The sequence below is a fragment of the Centruroides sculpturatus genome, unplaced genomic scaffold (assembly GCF_000671375.1).
Source record: "Centruroides sculpturatus isolate CEXI.00-Female unplaced genomic scaffold, Cexi_2.0 scaffold198, whole genome shotgun sequence".
Lineage (NCBI taxonomy): Eukaryota > Metazoa > Arthropoda > Arachnida > Scorpiones > Buthidae > Centruroides > Centruroides sculpturatus.
Genome location: NW_019384454.1, coordinates 88,695 through 106,247, shown reverse-complemented (window position 1 = coordinate 106,247; position 17,553 = coordinate 88,695). Strand labels below are relative to the sequence as shown.

The 17,553-nt window shown below is 29.4% G+C and overlaps 1 protein-coding gene across 1 annotated transcript in view; it reads left to right on the top strand.

The window, feature by feature from the left end:
* Positions 1-1,182: 1,182 nt before the first annotated feature.
* The window catches only part of LOC111620617 (NF-kappa-B inhibitor cactus-like), a 40,834-nt gene continuing 24,463 nt past the window's right edge, over positions 1,183-17,553 (top strand). The window contains exons 1-2 of the mRNA XM_023362582.1: positions 1,183-1,454; positions 9,145-9,664. Coding sequence (XP_023218350.1) covers positions 9,156-9,664 — 509 coding nt within the window. The 5' untranslated portion in view covers positions 1,183-1,454; positions 9,145-9,155. The remainder of the gene's footprint in view (positions 1,455-9,144; positions 9,665-17,553) is intronic.

Below are 17,553 nucleotides of genomic sequence, written 5' to 3'. Positions count from 1 at the left end.
AAAAAAAATAATGTCTAAATATTTTTTATAAAATATATACAACACGTAATTTCAATATATTTTTTCTTTCGCGATTATAATATACAAATGCATTTTATTAACTGCATATACAATACAGTATATCGAAAAAGCATCGTGTGTACTGTACTTGTATATGCAATAGAATATAGAAACAAAAATGTTCAAATAGAAATAAATGTTAGCAAATTCATTTATGTTTGCTAAAGCTTAATAATAACTAAAGTTCGAATGGGAACTTTTCGAATAAACTAGGCTAATATGTTATTTAAATTCATAGACTATTTTTGTATTTTAATTAAAATATTATTTTATTCATATTTGTCTTTTACAGTTTGCTCTTTCATAAAGTGGCTAAATAAAATTATTTGAAAATTAGAGCCAAAAATAAATGCACTTATTGATTTACGTATACATTATTAAGCAAAACGATTACAGCATATGTAAATGTTAATAAAATGATTATATTTAGCAAGGAATTATTTGTAATATATATTTAGCATTGAAATATTTCGGTCACATTTAAAAAAAGGTGAAAATTATCTAAAATGCATACATTTTATTTTTTAAGAATTTTAATTATTTACGTTAATTAATTAAATTAAATTTTAGTTTAAACTGAAAAGTATTAACTTTCGGAATATCATTTTGTCTGGTAATTAAAGCATATTTAACTACTTGAATGACATTCCAAATTCATAATGTAGACGTGATAAATGTTAAAAATTTATACAGAGGTACTAAATAAACAAATATTCTTATCGTTAATATTTTAAAAAATGCTAAAATTTAATAAAATTATGCAAATAAGTGTAACAAATCAGAAAATTCTAAGAACAAAAAATTCGAATAAAGTTTAAATATTTCTAGAGAAAAATCTTCGAAATTTTCCAACTGTGTCGTAAATTGGTACAAAAATACTTTTACGCAATAGAAAATAGGGAATTAGTCGATGACGATTTATCACAAAATCTAACAATTATGTAAGATATAAACAATTCAATTTGAATATAAAACTCACACGAGGATAATTTAAACATATTAAATAGTGCTTTGTTTTTAAATACATAAATCGTAATACTTCTAAATTTTCCATGTCGTAACATTTGAACGCATTATTACAACAAAACTAAAAACATTTGCAGTTTATTATTATTAAACCAAAAAATGATATTTATATTTGATTTATCTTTTTACATAAATGATAATATATAACAGGTTTATTTATTTAATAATAACAATCTTATCGGCGTATACGTCATAATTATATCTAAGACCTCGTACGAATCAGGATGTGACTTCCTTTCGCAATGAATTGTGGTCGGGGTTTTTCCCAAGTTAGAAATTCCCAGTTAAGAAAATGGGACAGGAAACAATTCTCAAACTGAAAATCAGAATATTGCGATTCACCTCAGTTCTTTACGAATATTTATAAGGTAAGTCGTGGCTTATATACACTCGAAACTATCAAAAATATAGCTTTAATTCGGCTTTTTAACGCTATGAGGTAGTTGTAAACACGTATGTTTAAAAACAATATTCAGTTGTAATCGAAAACAATTAATATATTTATTAACTTTACATTAAAATGAGCACATTTTGCATCATTTAAAAACCTCACTTTATGTATAAATAGTCTATTTGTTATACATGTAATAACAGAAGAGTGTTTTCATTGACCTCAATTCTTATGAAAATATATACTGGACTTTCCAAAATTGAATTAAAATATTTAAAAAGATACATAAAACATAGTTTAAACATTACAATGATTTAATCTTAATTTGATTAATTTATCAAAATCCAGCACTGATGTAAACAATGTTTTATTTGTCTAGTTCTAAATACTTCAGAGCCAAATTATATTATGTATTTTTTAAATCTATTGGACTTTATTAATGTTGATTTATAATTTGTAAATTATACTATTGTTTATAATTTTGATATCACACATTTTGACTGCTTGTAATATAGTGATGTCACGTTTGGGTTAAATCTTGAGATGATGTCATGTCATTTTAAAGCATTGCCTTTTAAAGTTATAAAAAATAATGAAGCAATTTTTAGTTAATAAGCAATATAAACTGTTAAAGAATTTTAAAACTTATTTAATTCAATTAATTATGTATTTCTGGAAATTTTTTTGGAAAACAATAATAAGTGGTGAAATAAATACTGTTCTCATTTGTATAACTATACTCTTCTATAATATATAATAATAAGAGATGTAAAATGATCATTTTACATTGCTTATTAGTGCATATAAATTTAACTATATGCTTTTTAGTATATAGTTAAATTCATTATATATATACACACACAGGGTGCAAAAGTAGGTGTACAGTTGTTATTATGGAAAATAAACATACAGGAAGAAAAAGCATTTATTTTTATGTACAAATTAAATCACAAATAAGGAATATAAACTAATAAAAGATAATACAAATGTTTGGTGTTTATTATTATTTTTATTCCTCAGATTCTTAACTTTATACCTACTTTTGCATCTCCCTATATATCAAAAGTAGTTCACTTAATTGTGTGTTTTTATTTTGACTGAATAGAGTCAAAAGTTTTTATTTTTTTTTTATGATATTTGATCTAGTTAGACTTTAATTTTAATTTATAACTACAGTAGTAAAATAAGTTTTCATTTGAAATATTTGTTTAAATACTTAAACCTTAGCTTTTTGCTCATTAAAATATTTATATTTGTCTTTTAATATCTTTATAATAATCAACAATTACATTAAGAAATCATAAAAATGAATATCTAAATAAATAAATTTGTTTCTTTCATTCATCAAACTTTTTGTTGTTGCAATTTTGATTTATCCAACCTTACTGTATTCATTAAATATTATTTAAAATGAAGTTCTTGAACCATTTAAATTTTATACAGTATTATCCAGCTGTTAAGATATTTTGTCAATTGAAGTGATTTGTTTACCTATCCATAAAACTATTGATTGATTAAGCAATCCAGTTAGCTTCCTAAATAGATTAAAACATACATTTAAACAATTATTTCAAAATGAAAGTTTACTTCATATATCAAAGTTACTTCAACATTGAATATTTTTCTAAGCAAAGATCAAATAAAATCATTAATTTTGAAAAAATGCAAAAAAAGATTTAACATCTTAATTATTTTACAAAAGCTTCTGTATCTTTTGATATGATTTGGATTGAATTTAGTAAGAATTTATATTGGACTCTTAAAACTAATTTGGCAGTTTCAAATAATCTATGAAACATATATGGATTTATGCAGTTAGAGAAAATGCTAAGAACTTTTTAATTTAAAAAGGTGGATACTTTAAATTTAGGTCTATCAATAATAAGCAATTTTGGTTTTTACCATTTGTTGCTTTTTGATTTAGTTTTTAAACTTTCAGTATGGATTCATTTAAAGTTGAAGTTGTATTTTATATATTTGACTGATAGCTTAAAAAAATTTAAGACAGTTTTTATTTGACAACTCCTCTTTTAGCATATTAATATATTAATCCAAGAAAGCCTGTAGTATGAAAATTCATACTAGAATATGTAACTTTTCTTAAAATTTTAATTTATTACATACTACTGTGATCAAAAAGTATCTGGAATGGTTCATTTAAACTGCATACATACAAGAGTGTGCTGTTGTCAGTTTTTTTTTGTCATTTGGTAAGACTTTTATCAACATTTAGCAGCAATTCATGTCATCATTTTTTTTTGTTTCAATTAAACACTTGTTCCATGCATAAAGAATTTTTACACCAACAATTTTTCAAAATGTTGAATGTAATTGAGCAAAGAATGTGCATTGAATTCTGTGTTTGCAAAGGAAATACTTTTCAAAAATGTTGGAAATGTTCAAAAAATGCTTTGATTATGATAGTCTATCAAAAGCAAGAGTTTTAGAGTGATAAAAGATGTTCAAGGAAGGAAGAGAATGCTTTGAACATGAACCACGTTCTGGTAGACCATACACTTCAACTGATGAACATTTTCCTCAAGTCAAAGATTTGGTGCTCAGTAATCATCATTTAACAATTAGGGGCATTATTGGACATGTTCCAGTATCATTTGGATCTTGTCAAGCAATTTTAAAAGATAATTTTAGCTTGCAGTGTGTCGCTTCTAAAGTTATCCTGAAAACGTTGATTATTTTCCAAAAACAACGTTTTTGAGTGATTGAGGAAATGCTTTCTTGAGACAAATCATTCTTAAAATGCATCATTATAGATGATGAAACATGAATCTATGCTTTTGACACTGAAACAGCTCAACAATCAAGTGAATGGCTCTTGAAAGGTAAAGTAAGGCCGATAAGACTATGTCAAAGTGGTCAAAAATCAAGGTCATGTTGACTTGTTTTCTTCGATTGTCATGATGTTGTGCATCACGAATTCCTTCCGATTGTCAACAAAGAATTTATTTGAGCACTTTGCATCATTTGCACAAAACACTCTGTAGAAAAATATCTGATTTGTGGCGAGAAAAACTCACCACAAATCAGTTATTTCTTTAAGATTCATTCTTTAGGAAATGCAGCTCTAAAGAACCAAATTGTTTAATGTCTGTAACCATTAATCTTCAAAATTTTTGTTTATTTAAGCAAAATTCAAAACAATTAATATAATTACTTTTTAAGTAGGTGTATTTTATAAAAAATGCAATTATTTTTCAAAAGAAACTAGTTTTGATGAACTGAATAACTCAGCATCATCAAAATTTCCAATTAAATTTATTTTCCATTCTTGTTTATTTTTAATTTTATATTAAGAAATTTATTTTTATATTTTGATAAAAAAAATTTGTTTATTAAATAACTTTAATCATTTGATACAATTATTTGTGCTTTGTGCTTGCTAGTTAAAACTTTCATGTTTTGCTTGAATTATCTTGTTGTAGTTTTTAAACTTTGCTTTATAATTTAACTGAATAGTTAAATTATAAAGCAAGTTCAGTTTAAAATTAGAAAATAAATTGGTTTTAAATTGAATTCATATTAACAACAAAACATTCATTTAATAAAGTTTTAATGTTACTAGAACTTTAGAATTGAATCATCTCAAATTACATAATAAAATGCAATCAGTAAAATCAATTATATATAAATATATGATTACTAAATTATTTTCTGTAAACATGAAAAAATTTTTATTAGTTTAAGTAGTGTATTTTTTAGTAGTTATTTAAAAGATATTAAGTTCAGTTCAATAATTTCAATTCTCTGTTTAAATCATTGTAATTTTAATAAAGAAACAAACATTTTCAAATATTGTAAGATAGTTTTTTACTTTTTTGGCTGTTATAGAATATAACACAGGGAAAGTATAGTGATTGGTCAAATTTTGATATCTTTTTTTTTTATTATTAATTTTTTTTTTTTTCTTTTTGACATTATCATTACAATGATTAACGAATTCAAGTTATGATATTTGAAAATACTGAAGATAAAATACTACATGCTCAGCATTAATAACTCCATTAACATTATAAGGATTACAGACCAACAATTTTCTGTATTATGATGCTATGTGCCCAACATTACAACCCAAAAAATTTCTCATGCTGTAAATGTAATTATTTTTTTGTAATTAAAATCATACTAATTTAAAAACATTAAGTTATGTTCCCAACCATTTACAGCAGGTACAAAAAATTTTTTTATCCATGCAATGACTTGGTTCTTGCATTAACTCATCTTTTAAAATCACTTTTTCTTGGGAGATATGAAGATGGACTAGAAATCCAAAAGTACTAGGATTTAAGAGAAATATTTCAGTTTTGATCTTTAATAAAACAGAAAAGTGCATATATTAAAGTCATTAGAGAGAGAAATTGGTTGATTCTTTTTAAGACTTTTGATATGATATGATTATGATAGAACATTTAAAGAATCAAATACAGTGGTGCCTCGTACAACGTACTTAATCCGTTCCAGGTGCACGTCCGTTAAGTGAAACGTCCGTTATACGAAACGCATTTTCCCATAGAAATACATGTTAAAACATATAATTCGTTCCGCAGCATAAAATAACCGTACTGTACCATAAAAAATGAAAATGGAGCAGACACCAATTATGCCGGGTAGTCAGATGNCTGTATTTTAAAATTTATAGTATGTAAAATATTTTAAAAATTCATAATGATTGCAATACTCTGAGTTTTTTCTTATTATTTTCAATGTGTTGTTGTTTTTTATTTGTATCTTTTTATTATTGCAGTCTTGATAAAAAGATTTTAATTTTTTTTTTTTTTATTAATTTCTGATATATGTTATTTTTCCTTTTTTGTTTGTCAGAATGCTACTGTACATAATACTATACAAGTTTAATCAGTTTCTTTGCTGAAGTAATATTTTATATAAACAAACAAATTTTGAGGTGATATGAAAAAATAATTAAATGATTCTAAACTCCAAAAAATTGAATTTAGTGGAATTTGTAATTTATTTGAAGACTCAAACTATAGGCTTATTTTCAGTGACCATACTTAGTTACCTAATGACTTGTTTTATAAACACTTTGAAAGACTGTGTGGATTATGCAATGGTGCAAGTTATACATTGATTTTAAATCATAATGAGAAATTCTGTAGTGTAGTTATGCAAACATTTTATTTTCATTATAGCAAGTTTTTTTAGGGCAATGCATAACTTCTTCATGGATGTTATAGATTATACACAAAAAAATTGTGGTATTATGAATCATAACATAAGCAGATGAATTAATTACAATGCTCTTATTTTCTTACAAGATTTGAAATCATTCAATATAATCACCTGCTCCAAGATCACCTTGATATGGTGAACAGGTTTGTGTGCAGTCTAGACCCTGTGAGCTATGTCAGTGACAGCTTTGCTTCCAAACAGGGATATCCAAAGAGGATAGGAGCCAGACAAAAATAGCATCAATGGTCCTCCACCTTGGGGTAGTACCCCCATCATGCAAAAATTTTGTTTTGTTAAAAGAAGGCAAAAGGAATGAAAGATAGGTGGGAGTGGTGGTCTCCTGACTTCTCTTCAGGTCAGGAGCTCCACAATTCCTACCCTGCCTTTCTTTCCTTTTGCTTCCTTGTCACTTCCTGGTTGGTGGGGACCAACCAGGAAGTGACAGGACCAGACTAAGCTAATCAGAAAAAGAAAATACAAGTGTAAATGTCAATTGGGTGTGCAGAATGTAAGAGTAGTGAGAGATAAATAAATGAATTAATAAGGGAAATGACTGAAAATAAGAAATGGGAAGCTTCACAAGTGATTAAAGAAAGCAAGGACAGAATAAATGAAGAATGGATCGAGCATTTACAAGAGACATTTGAATAAAATAGAAAGTTGTTCTAGAAGCAAATGAAAAGTATATATGGCAGCGGAAAGAAAAGTGTATCCTGTGTACAAAATGCAAATGGTGATCTGATGTGGGATAAATGTGAGGTGCATAATGGCTGGTATGAATATTTTGAGAACCTGTTGAGGGGCAATGGTGGTAGTGTAAATGGAAGAACAGTTTGGAGATAAATGAAGATGTATGTGGCCCTGTTCAACTGAGTGAGGTTATGAATGCAATAAAAAGATGCAAAATGGCAAACCTCCTTGTTTGGATGGTGTGACTGCAGAAATGTTAAAATAGGAAGAAAAAGATGTGACTCTGTATGCTCTGATTCTGCAACTTATATTGGGACAAAGTCGTGATGCTGTGTGATTGGAGAAATGCTGTGATTGTTCAAGGGAAAGGATGAAAGTATGCTATTAGCAGAGAGCAAGGAAGAGTTTCAGATACTTGTCTAATCTCAAAGAGGTGTATGAGAATTTAAGGAAAGAGGTATGCTGCAAGTGAATATGAATAAAACTAAAGTGATTATTTTTGAACAGAAAGATGAGTAAACAGATTGCATGATTGAGCTTGATGGTGAACAACTGGAATAAGTAAATGAGTTTGTATATTTGGGAAGCTTGATAGATAAGAATGGAAGGATAGATGGTGAAATCACTAAAAGAGTGAATGCTGGAGCACGGATGGAGGGTGCAATGAGTAGATTTGCAAGAGATAAAAGAATGTCCAAAGAGGCACAAATGAATGTGTATGGGAATGTTGTGGTGGCTGTGCTTATGTATGGTATCAAAACTTGGGTATGGCAGAACAGTTGCAGGGGTTACCTGTGCTTATGTATGGTAGCAAAACTTGGGTATGGCAGAAGAGTTGCAGGGGTTACATTACATAATGTGAGATAAGATATTTGAGAGGTGTGTGAGTGGCATAATGAGGAGAGACTATGTGAAAAATGAACAAGTGCTGGAAGAATGTAGTTGAAAAGGTGGGGAAATCAGCCCTATGATGATTGTCATGTTGAGAGAATGAAAAGAAATGTTGAAGAGAGTTTACATGGAAAGTGTGGTAGGGGAAGGCCAAGAAAGTCTTGGTTGGAACAAGTGGATGAGTATCTGAATGTAAGGTGTTGAGTCAGAAAGAGAATGTGAGGAAGTGTGCTAGAAGAGACATGAGTGTGTCTGGACAGGAAAATGTGGAGATTGCTGAATGGATAGTTTGTAAGATTGTATCCTCCTCTTGTCTGCTGCTCATCCTTTTATGGATTATGAGTGTGAAGGTATGTACGTATTCAATCTAATGAATTGGAAAGACAGCATTGTCACCTACCATAATAACAATTAATTAATAATGAAAAATATGAGATTGATTATGAAAGTAATAAACATAAAATCAAATGATAAAATATATGTATTCTTGTGTTTTTAATGTTTAATTTACTGAGTTTCCCCATAAGAACTATTAGTCCAAAACAATGCCTTATTTCATAAATTGCTAATTGCATCAATTTATGAAATAAAGCATTGTTTTGGACTCATCAGTCTATATGGGAAAAGTCTGTAAATTAATATCACAAGCCAATTCCAGGTTAGACTATTTAATCCTGACTCATTTAGTAGCTTATGTTCTAATTTTGTTAAAACAATTAGAATTATTTATTAGAATATTCTAAATCATTATATATACTTTTAAATTAAATATTCATAATAATTTAACTAAATACAAAAATAAAATTATTATAAATATAAATAATAAGTCACAAGTAGTAATTAAATGATAAGTTTTCTTATTTAGTAAATTTATATTTCAGAATCTAAAGTTATGAAAGGAAGAAGTCATAATAAAAACACTTTTCAGAAGACTGAAGCTATTCAAGAATATAAAATGGAAAAGACTGAAAATCCTGTGAAAACATCTGAAAAGAAACTTCATAAACATGTAATTTCTGATTCAGAGAAAATATCGAGTTATGAATCCATGCGTACAGATTCAGGATGTAGTTCTATTAGCTTTTCTTCATCATCTCAATTTAGTATTGACAGTGGAATGTTTGACAGTGCCAGTTCAATAAGTTTTTCAAAATTAAATATAAGCTTTGAAAAGACTTCAAGTACTGATGACACTCCAGCATTACCTGATTCAGAACTTGATGAAAAATGGGGCAGTTCTACTGTTACTCATGATAGTGGAGTGATATCTGACTTATACTCTTCATCTGTATCTGAAATTGATATTAATTCAAAACAACAATCAGAGCAAATGATTTTGAAGGATATGAATGATTCTTTTTTATGGAAAGAGATATTTCGTCAAGATCATGATGGTGATACGTAAGTATACTTATAATTTATTAAATTATTATTTTTTATAGTAACGACTTTAAACTGAATCTCTTTTTATCAATTACAGTATATATGCATTTGTACTATAAAAGAAAAACATTATTTTTAATATTGAAAATAATTTAAAATTTTTAAATAAATAATTTACATAGATTAGATGAAAACATTCTAAACTAATTTCTGTGACTAATATTTCCTATAACTGACCGATTTATACTGTTTATAGCTCTGTTGTTATTGTTGCTACTTTGACATTTTTAATTTAGTATTTTAAATATTCAGAATTGTTTTTATAATTTCAATTGAATGCTGATTTCTGTTATAATTGTATGATTGCTTATTTTATAAATATGAAATTAGAAATGTTACAATTACTTCCAAAATAATAATACAAATAATAGAGCTTTGTAGTTTTTTCTAGTTTCAGGTTAGTTACAGTATATTACAGTCAAATATTTAAGTTGAATTTATGATTTTATATATATGAAGTTACTGGATGCATAGAATTAAAAAGCATTTTCTTTGTATTGACCAAAATTTTGCTTTAATTGTTTTCATTAAATTATTATGTGTTACTATAATGATAGTATGATAGTATAGTTTAATGATATTAATAATGATAGTATAGTTTAGGCTATAATGGGTCGGCAACGTATGGCACATGGGATGATTTTCACTGGCACTCTGATTGAATAGAAATGTAGTAAAAATTATATTTTAATTTTAATTACACATTTCAATGGAAGTCACAGTTTAGTGAAGGCAATGGTATATTAAAAATGAATCTCTTGTTTGTATATTTCTATTACAGTGCATGCGTTTACACTCCATGTCACCATCTACGTGTTATGCAAGTGCTTCACATATAAGGCAATAATTCAATTAACAGCTTAACTTCAAAACTATACATTTTTAAAGTCTGTTATAACCGGACTAATTTTGATAACATGTATAATAAACTTGATAGAATCATATCAGACACTCAGAATAACACTGTAGCATAACACCACTGAAAGGTTGCTGATCCCTGGGCTATAATATAATAACAATTCTATTAAACAAAAATAACTATTTTTGAATAAATTGTTATCCATACTCATTCCTTTCCCTTATACAGTAATTTATGAATGACTATTACCTTTTCTCATTAATTCTGATTACTAGTCAGTTCAAAAAGTTTAGAATATTTTAGTTCCATCACAATGTGCCACCCCTTAAATGATAATAACTAGGTAAAATAGAAAATTACAAACAAAGTAAATAAGATATTTAGCCTTGTCTTTTATATGTAATTTCATCTAAAAAACCTGTTTTTCATTTATACAATTTCTCTGGTATGTTACAGATCAGGGCTGTCCAACTGGCAGGTCGTATACGGCCCGTCAAATAATTTTTACGGCCCCCGAGTACATTTTACTATGAATAAATTTATGTTACTAAATTATTATTATTAATATTAAAATTATTTTACTATGTGAAAATTTAAATCTAATTTGAATTTAAAGTAGGTACTAATTAGTTTGCGTAACTTCACTTAACCTGGCTGAATACAGCAGCAATCTTCTTGGCCCCCGAAATGTTTGGTGAAGAAAATATGGCCCGCGGGCTATGATAAGTTGGACAGCGCTGTTAGATTAATTTGAAAATACAACTGTATCCTGGAATTCAAATTCCTACTACAATAAATCAGTTTGAAGTTTGAATGTTTGAAGTGCTTTGCATTTGTCTAGATCAGAACTGCTTCTTAAACCTTTTCCATTCATAACTCTCTTTTACCTGAGAAAATTTTATTAACCCCACTATATAGGGATATAAAACAAATATACAAATAAAATCACTTACTAATAATAAATCATAAAACAATTTATTCCAAAACAGTTCTTTGATACATATACTATTTTACTATTTATTAAAGACAAAAGCAAATTTATGTACTAATGAGATGGATGTACTTTTTTATTTTTACGTAAAGAATTAAATCTTGGCTGAATATTTGTTACTGCAGGGCATCTTCAACATTTTTCAGAGTTGACTGACATTTTGGTTTTATAATCATCAATGAAAATGCCATTTTGCAATCAGTACATTATTTGTACTGATTCTAACACTAGAAGTGAAATATGGTTTTATAGATTGGAAAATGAAAGAGGCAGACTGATACAAAGATCTAATTCATTATTAATTAATGAATTAGATCTTTGTTTATTATTGAAGAGTCCACTCCTGCATTCAGGTCTTCCTAGAATGAGAGTTGAATTGATCTTAGTCTGGTTGGACTTTCTGTACAGCAATATATTAATGGATGACATCTAATAGATGAGGATGTGTGTTTAGATTATTACGCCCTTTTTTTTTTTCAAGCTATTCCAATGAGGAGTAAATACTGGATTCCAGTGTAAGAAAGCAAATTACGAGCTTTTTGAATCCATTCTGGAACAGAATGTTAAGGTTTTAAACCCAGAAGTTGGATTTGAGAAGTTTCCATTGAAGAAAGAGTTTCTCATCTCCAGGGTATTTATCATACTGTAGTGTGACCTGTCAGGATTGACACCACCATATTTATCAGAACACGGAAGCCGAGACGGCAATTACTACTTCACACCTGAAAAGAGGTGCCGACCCGAAAGGTCACAGTAGCTATTGAGGCTATCTCCAAAAAACAAAAGGGCATCAGAACAGTATACTGATAGACATCAGAACTCGCCTCCCTGAGGAGAAAAAATGTTAAGATGTTGATATCATTGGCAGAAAAATCCCATCTTGTACTTGAGGTAGGAAGAGGAATGTAAGTGTATATCAGGATTCTACAGGAGGGAACAGGTTAGGGAAAACTTAAAAGCAATACAGTACTGTTCAGCCTAGGAAGGTTATATATATTATCTAGGTGGCACCTTGATAGAATTCACAATACTTTATCTTCTAATAATCCTAATCCCAACATGCAATCAATATTTGGAAACTGTTGCTGCTGATCTTTTTTCACTAGATATGTAGTATACCTGCAGTCTGTTATAGCAACTGGCATTGGAAAAATACAAAACATTGGACAGCATGGTGGTGGATAAATTCCCAGAAATAACTAAACATGAAATTGAAACTGCCCTATTTGTCCTAGATACTTCAAAGGCACCCAGTTGAAATAATCTCAATGCATTAACACTGCAAAAATCCTACAGGTTACTCTGAACACATCTTTTTCATCTGTATAATGCATGTCTTAAATGTTCCTATTATCTGAAATACTGGAAAATAGTAATGATTGTTCTTTTAAAGAAGCCAGGCTGTTCAAATAAATTTTATCCAATCAGTTTTCTTCCAGCCCTAGGAAAAGTTCTAGAAAAGATTTTCTTTACCAGATTGACATTTCTTAACAAAATATGGTTGTATGTATATCTACTAATCAATATGGATTTATTCAAGGAAAATCTGCAGAGGATGCCATGTGTAGGCTCACAACTTCCATTGAGATTGGGATCAGGAATTGCCTTTTTATTGCTGTTCTTTTCCTAGACATTTAAATTGTCTAGGAAAAGAACAGATTTTGATAGCATGTGGCATTTGCCATAATCAATAATCTTTTATCTGTCAACTGCTCTATATATATATATATATTATAAAATTTATGAAAGCCCACTTAGAGGAAAGGATAGTTATATTAAACTATCATGATATCCCAGTATCTCAACCATTGTATAAATTTATTCCACAGAAGTATTTTATTTCCCTATCCTTATTAATCCCCTCCCTTCAGTGAATGCTGACAGCTCCACTCTTATTACAGTATATGCTGATGATGTGACCAAGGCGCAGTGCAAGACAGCACTGTCATGCATTCAATGTAAGCTGGAAGAACTAGTTTGTAGTTTAGAGGTTATGACAAGTATAGTAGACACTCCTGTATCCAAACTATTGTGGGTAGGAGTGATTTGGATATTAGAAAAATCCAGATAAGGGAGTGTGATAATTTTTAGATTAGACTGTCACTTATATGCCTACTATATGTATAAAAAATGTTTAATCGTAACTCCCAAAGTCAAAATAAACAATGTTAACACAATACTTTCAAAATTGTTTTGTTGTTCTTGATTTGCAGACAAGCTGCTATATTATGCCAATGCCCCTCATCATTATCACGTCAGTGGTGGTTGATGGCACTGTGCTCTTCTACAAACTTCAAGGCAACATTAATAAAAATATAATTTTTTTTAATGTACACACTGCAATATTGAAAGGTAAGATTTGTAGTGTATGATATTTTCAAAAATTTCTGGTTGCCTTTGATCAGTCCACATAAGGGAGAATTCAGATATGGGGGAGTTGGATGTGGGAGAATCTACTGTACTGTAAATGTTATGCTTAATCCTGATAAGTCTAAAGCTATGCTTTTTACTAGAAGATACAAATATTGTCATCCTTGTATTTAACTAATGTGACCAGGAGTCGGCACCTTTTCGATGCCTGTCAGTAATGACATCTCCATGTTCCAATTGACACGGAAGCTGTGATGGCAAATCAGGTTGGATTTGAAAGTAGGTCATTTGAGCGGCCACATGAATGAGCAATCGGATTCTGGATGGAGGACAGTGAGGCAGTGCAACAGAAGTACTGCACTCAGACTCTAGGGTTAAACAAATAACCATTTAATAATCCCAAAAACCAGGTCACATGATACATATATCGTAATATTAGATTAACTGACCAATTTAATGCAGTGGTCGCGAGAGAGAGTTTACATTAGATCACATGTAGAGATAAATACCTGATGGATTTTCCAGTTGTCGTGTTCCAACTGCAAAAGTTTATCTTTGGTAGTAGGGTTGTTGTGCGGACAGTTTGATGATCAGAACAATTTGGAAATAGGTAATATCTTGTGATGGGAATTTGACAATATCCATTAGTGGGATAGATGATATCCGTTACTGGAGGAGTCTTTATATGGAGAATGGGCAAGGTATCTGTTAAGGTAATATAGGAGGTCCTGAACTGACTAACACATTAGAGGCACTGATGATGACTATCCTTAGGGATTGGCTGGTGACTTCTTATCTTGGGAAGAACTAAACAGTGACCGACTCTTCAGCCATCAATTATGCTATTAGCATGATATCAACCAGCCAAGAGATCAACAGGTTATGGGAATGTGTCATTTTTTCTGTCAGGAAAGTGTGAGTGGAGGTTCTCTCAGGTAGTAGATGACAACAATTATTGAACAAGTGTGACAACATAAACAATTGATTTTTGTTAAAGTTTGGATTCTCACACTAAATGAAATCGATGTGGAGTGGGTCACACTGCATAAATATCTATGAGTATTCCTTGATACCAAGCTGTATTATAATCAGCATGTTGACCACTCTCAGTGAAGCAAAGCAGTTAGCTGATCAGCATGCAAGAGTGCAAGGAATACCTGGAGTCTGAAATCTAGAGGATTAAAGATTCTTTTACATGTGCACTGCAGTCTCTGGTATTTTATGCAATCTCTTCCTGGGATCATGTTTTAAACAAGAAAACTGTGGCAGATAAATTCCTGTAAGTGCAAAGACGCCTTGTATAGAAAACAACAACACAAAACAGTTCATATTTCTGACTAAACAAATTCCTTGGCCAATATAGCACAAGAATGATTTTAATTTACTATTTAATTTTAAGGACAAGTAATATAAATAAGTACTCCCAAAATATGTTGAAAGCCATGGCAATAAATTTGATATCTAGCTCAGAACTCATCAATGGTAAGGTCTGTCCTCATCAATGGAGAAGTCTCAATGTCTTTTAGATCCTAACATTCGTTGCAAAGGTGATTTTGTTATTATATATCGATGGCTGTAAAAAGGATTCCTCTGTTGGTGCAGGACTGTGTATTTTTAGAGGTTTGCATTTGGAGCACCTTCACTTTTTTCATTTTAAATATCCCAGTTACACTGTCTTTCAGGCAGAATTGGAGGCAATTAGAGAAGCAGTATCTTTTCAGCTTTTTTAACTTTTGTCTCTTAACATCTTCAAAAGTTGCAAATTTTGGTGATATTGTTTCCATGCATAAACAATTATTGTACAGTACATGCTGTTTCTTGTATTCCATATGTGAAATCCTGTAAAAGTTTTGTACTCTCATGAGTGGTGTACTTAATAAAGAATAATAATACTAACTTTCAGTTAATTTCACTTCAAAAAAAGAAAAAACTTATTGAATTTTTCAGTTTTCATGAACCACGCTTACTTGACATAAATTTCTCATGTGTCAAAGCTCTTGTAACTGGTACTATTTATTCATACACAGTAGCATAATAACTCACCTTACAAGATTTTCTAGTGGATTTTCAAAAATATTTATTCAGAATGAAATATATTGAATTTTAAATTTCATTCATAGAACAAACAAAAATAATGTTCTTTAATAACAGATCAAAATTCTAGATTCTTATATATGTTTTAATGTGTAACAGTTATCAAAATCCAATAAAATATTGTAAAAATTAGTTTAAAGTATTTGAAAGTTTCAGTATAAATTGATGTTAATAAATTTAAATATTTTTTACTTATTTTAACAAAATTACTTGGTTCCCCCTTACTTTATAGTAATTGGCAATTACTTATCTACTATGCAAATACAGAAATATTTATATTCTAAATTATTTTGATATATTATATAGGGATGTAACTAAAAATATTTGAGTATTTCCTGTGTTTTTAACTATTATAAAATGTTAAAAGACTTAATTTTGAGAGTAGGGATGGGTTTTATAAAAAAATTGTAAATGCTAATAATGAGTAAAATTGCAATTAAGTCCAACTGTACTTGAGGTATGACACTACCCCTTTATCTCCCAACTTTCTTGACCTTTAACCATCAAAATTTAGTAATATCAATTCCCCTAATATATAAACCTTCCAGCAAAATTTCAGAAATCTTTGACAAAAACCACAAAAGTTATTAAGTTTCAATGGGGGTGAACAAAATTGCATTCCACTCACTCACCCCTCACCATTCATACATACAGAAAAAGCCCCCAAATTTTCTTGCATTTCTTGATGTTTCAAAGGTCCCCTAAATGTAAAAATCTTATGGAAAGTATGGTGATTGGTCAAAAAACAACACCCTTAGTCAGGAAAGTAAAAGAAAAAGTCAAACATGAACAATTATTTAATTTTATTCTTCTTACTTTACAGATGTTTGTTTAGATAGTACAGTGGATGATCGGTTAATGAACAAATCGGATAATGAACACTTTTGCGAAAGATTTTTATGATCGGACAACGAACATATGTTCGGATAACGAACACTTCACTGAACAAACACAAGAAGCGACGTAAAATAACGAATACCGATTGGCCTTCCTTTGTCTTCAGGCAACAATTCAAAACTTTTCGGAGCGCGGGAGACGTCGACATCGACGTTCTACCCAGTATATACTGATCGGATAGTATTCCCCCGAACTTTGAAACTCTCTCTTGTAATTCCAGCCTTTTGTATTTCTGACAGAAACAATTCTTTTACGTTTTCTTCTGAAAATGCGGATTTATGCCGATATCTGCTATTAAAGATCTTTTGAAAAAGTAGGAAGATGTCAGAACAACGGTCTTAAAATGGCATCCAAACCAAGTTGAGGTTAATAAGCCTAGGGATCTTACAATGCTATTAATTACTTCTGAAAAATCATGAATAAGACAGAAAAGTAATCGACATTGGATAGATTCTTTAACCCCCACAAACAGAAAAAACATGACTAATAAAAATGCAAGACCGTGTATATATGTATTTTTATTATTACATATGAATAAACGTAGTAAAAAAGTATATACTTTTTTTATTTTTGGGGTCTCCAGAACGAATTAATCAAATTCCCATAGAAACCTATGGTAAATCGATAATCGGTTAA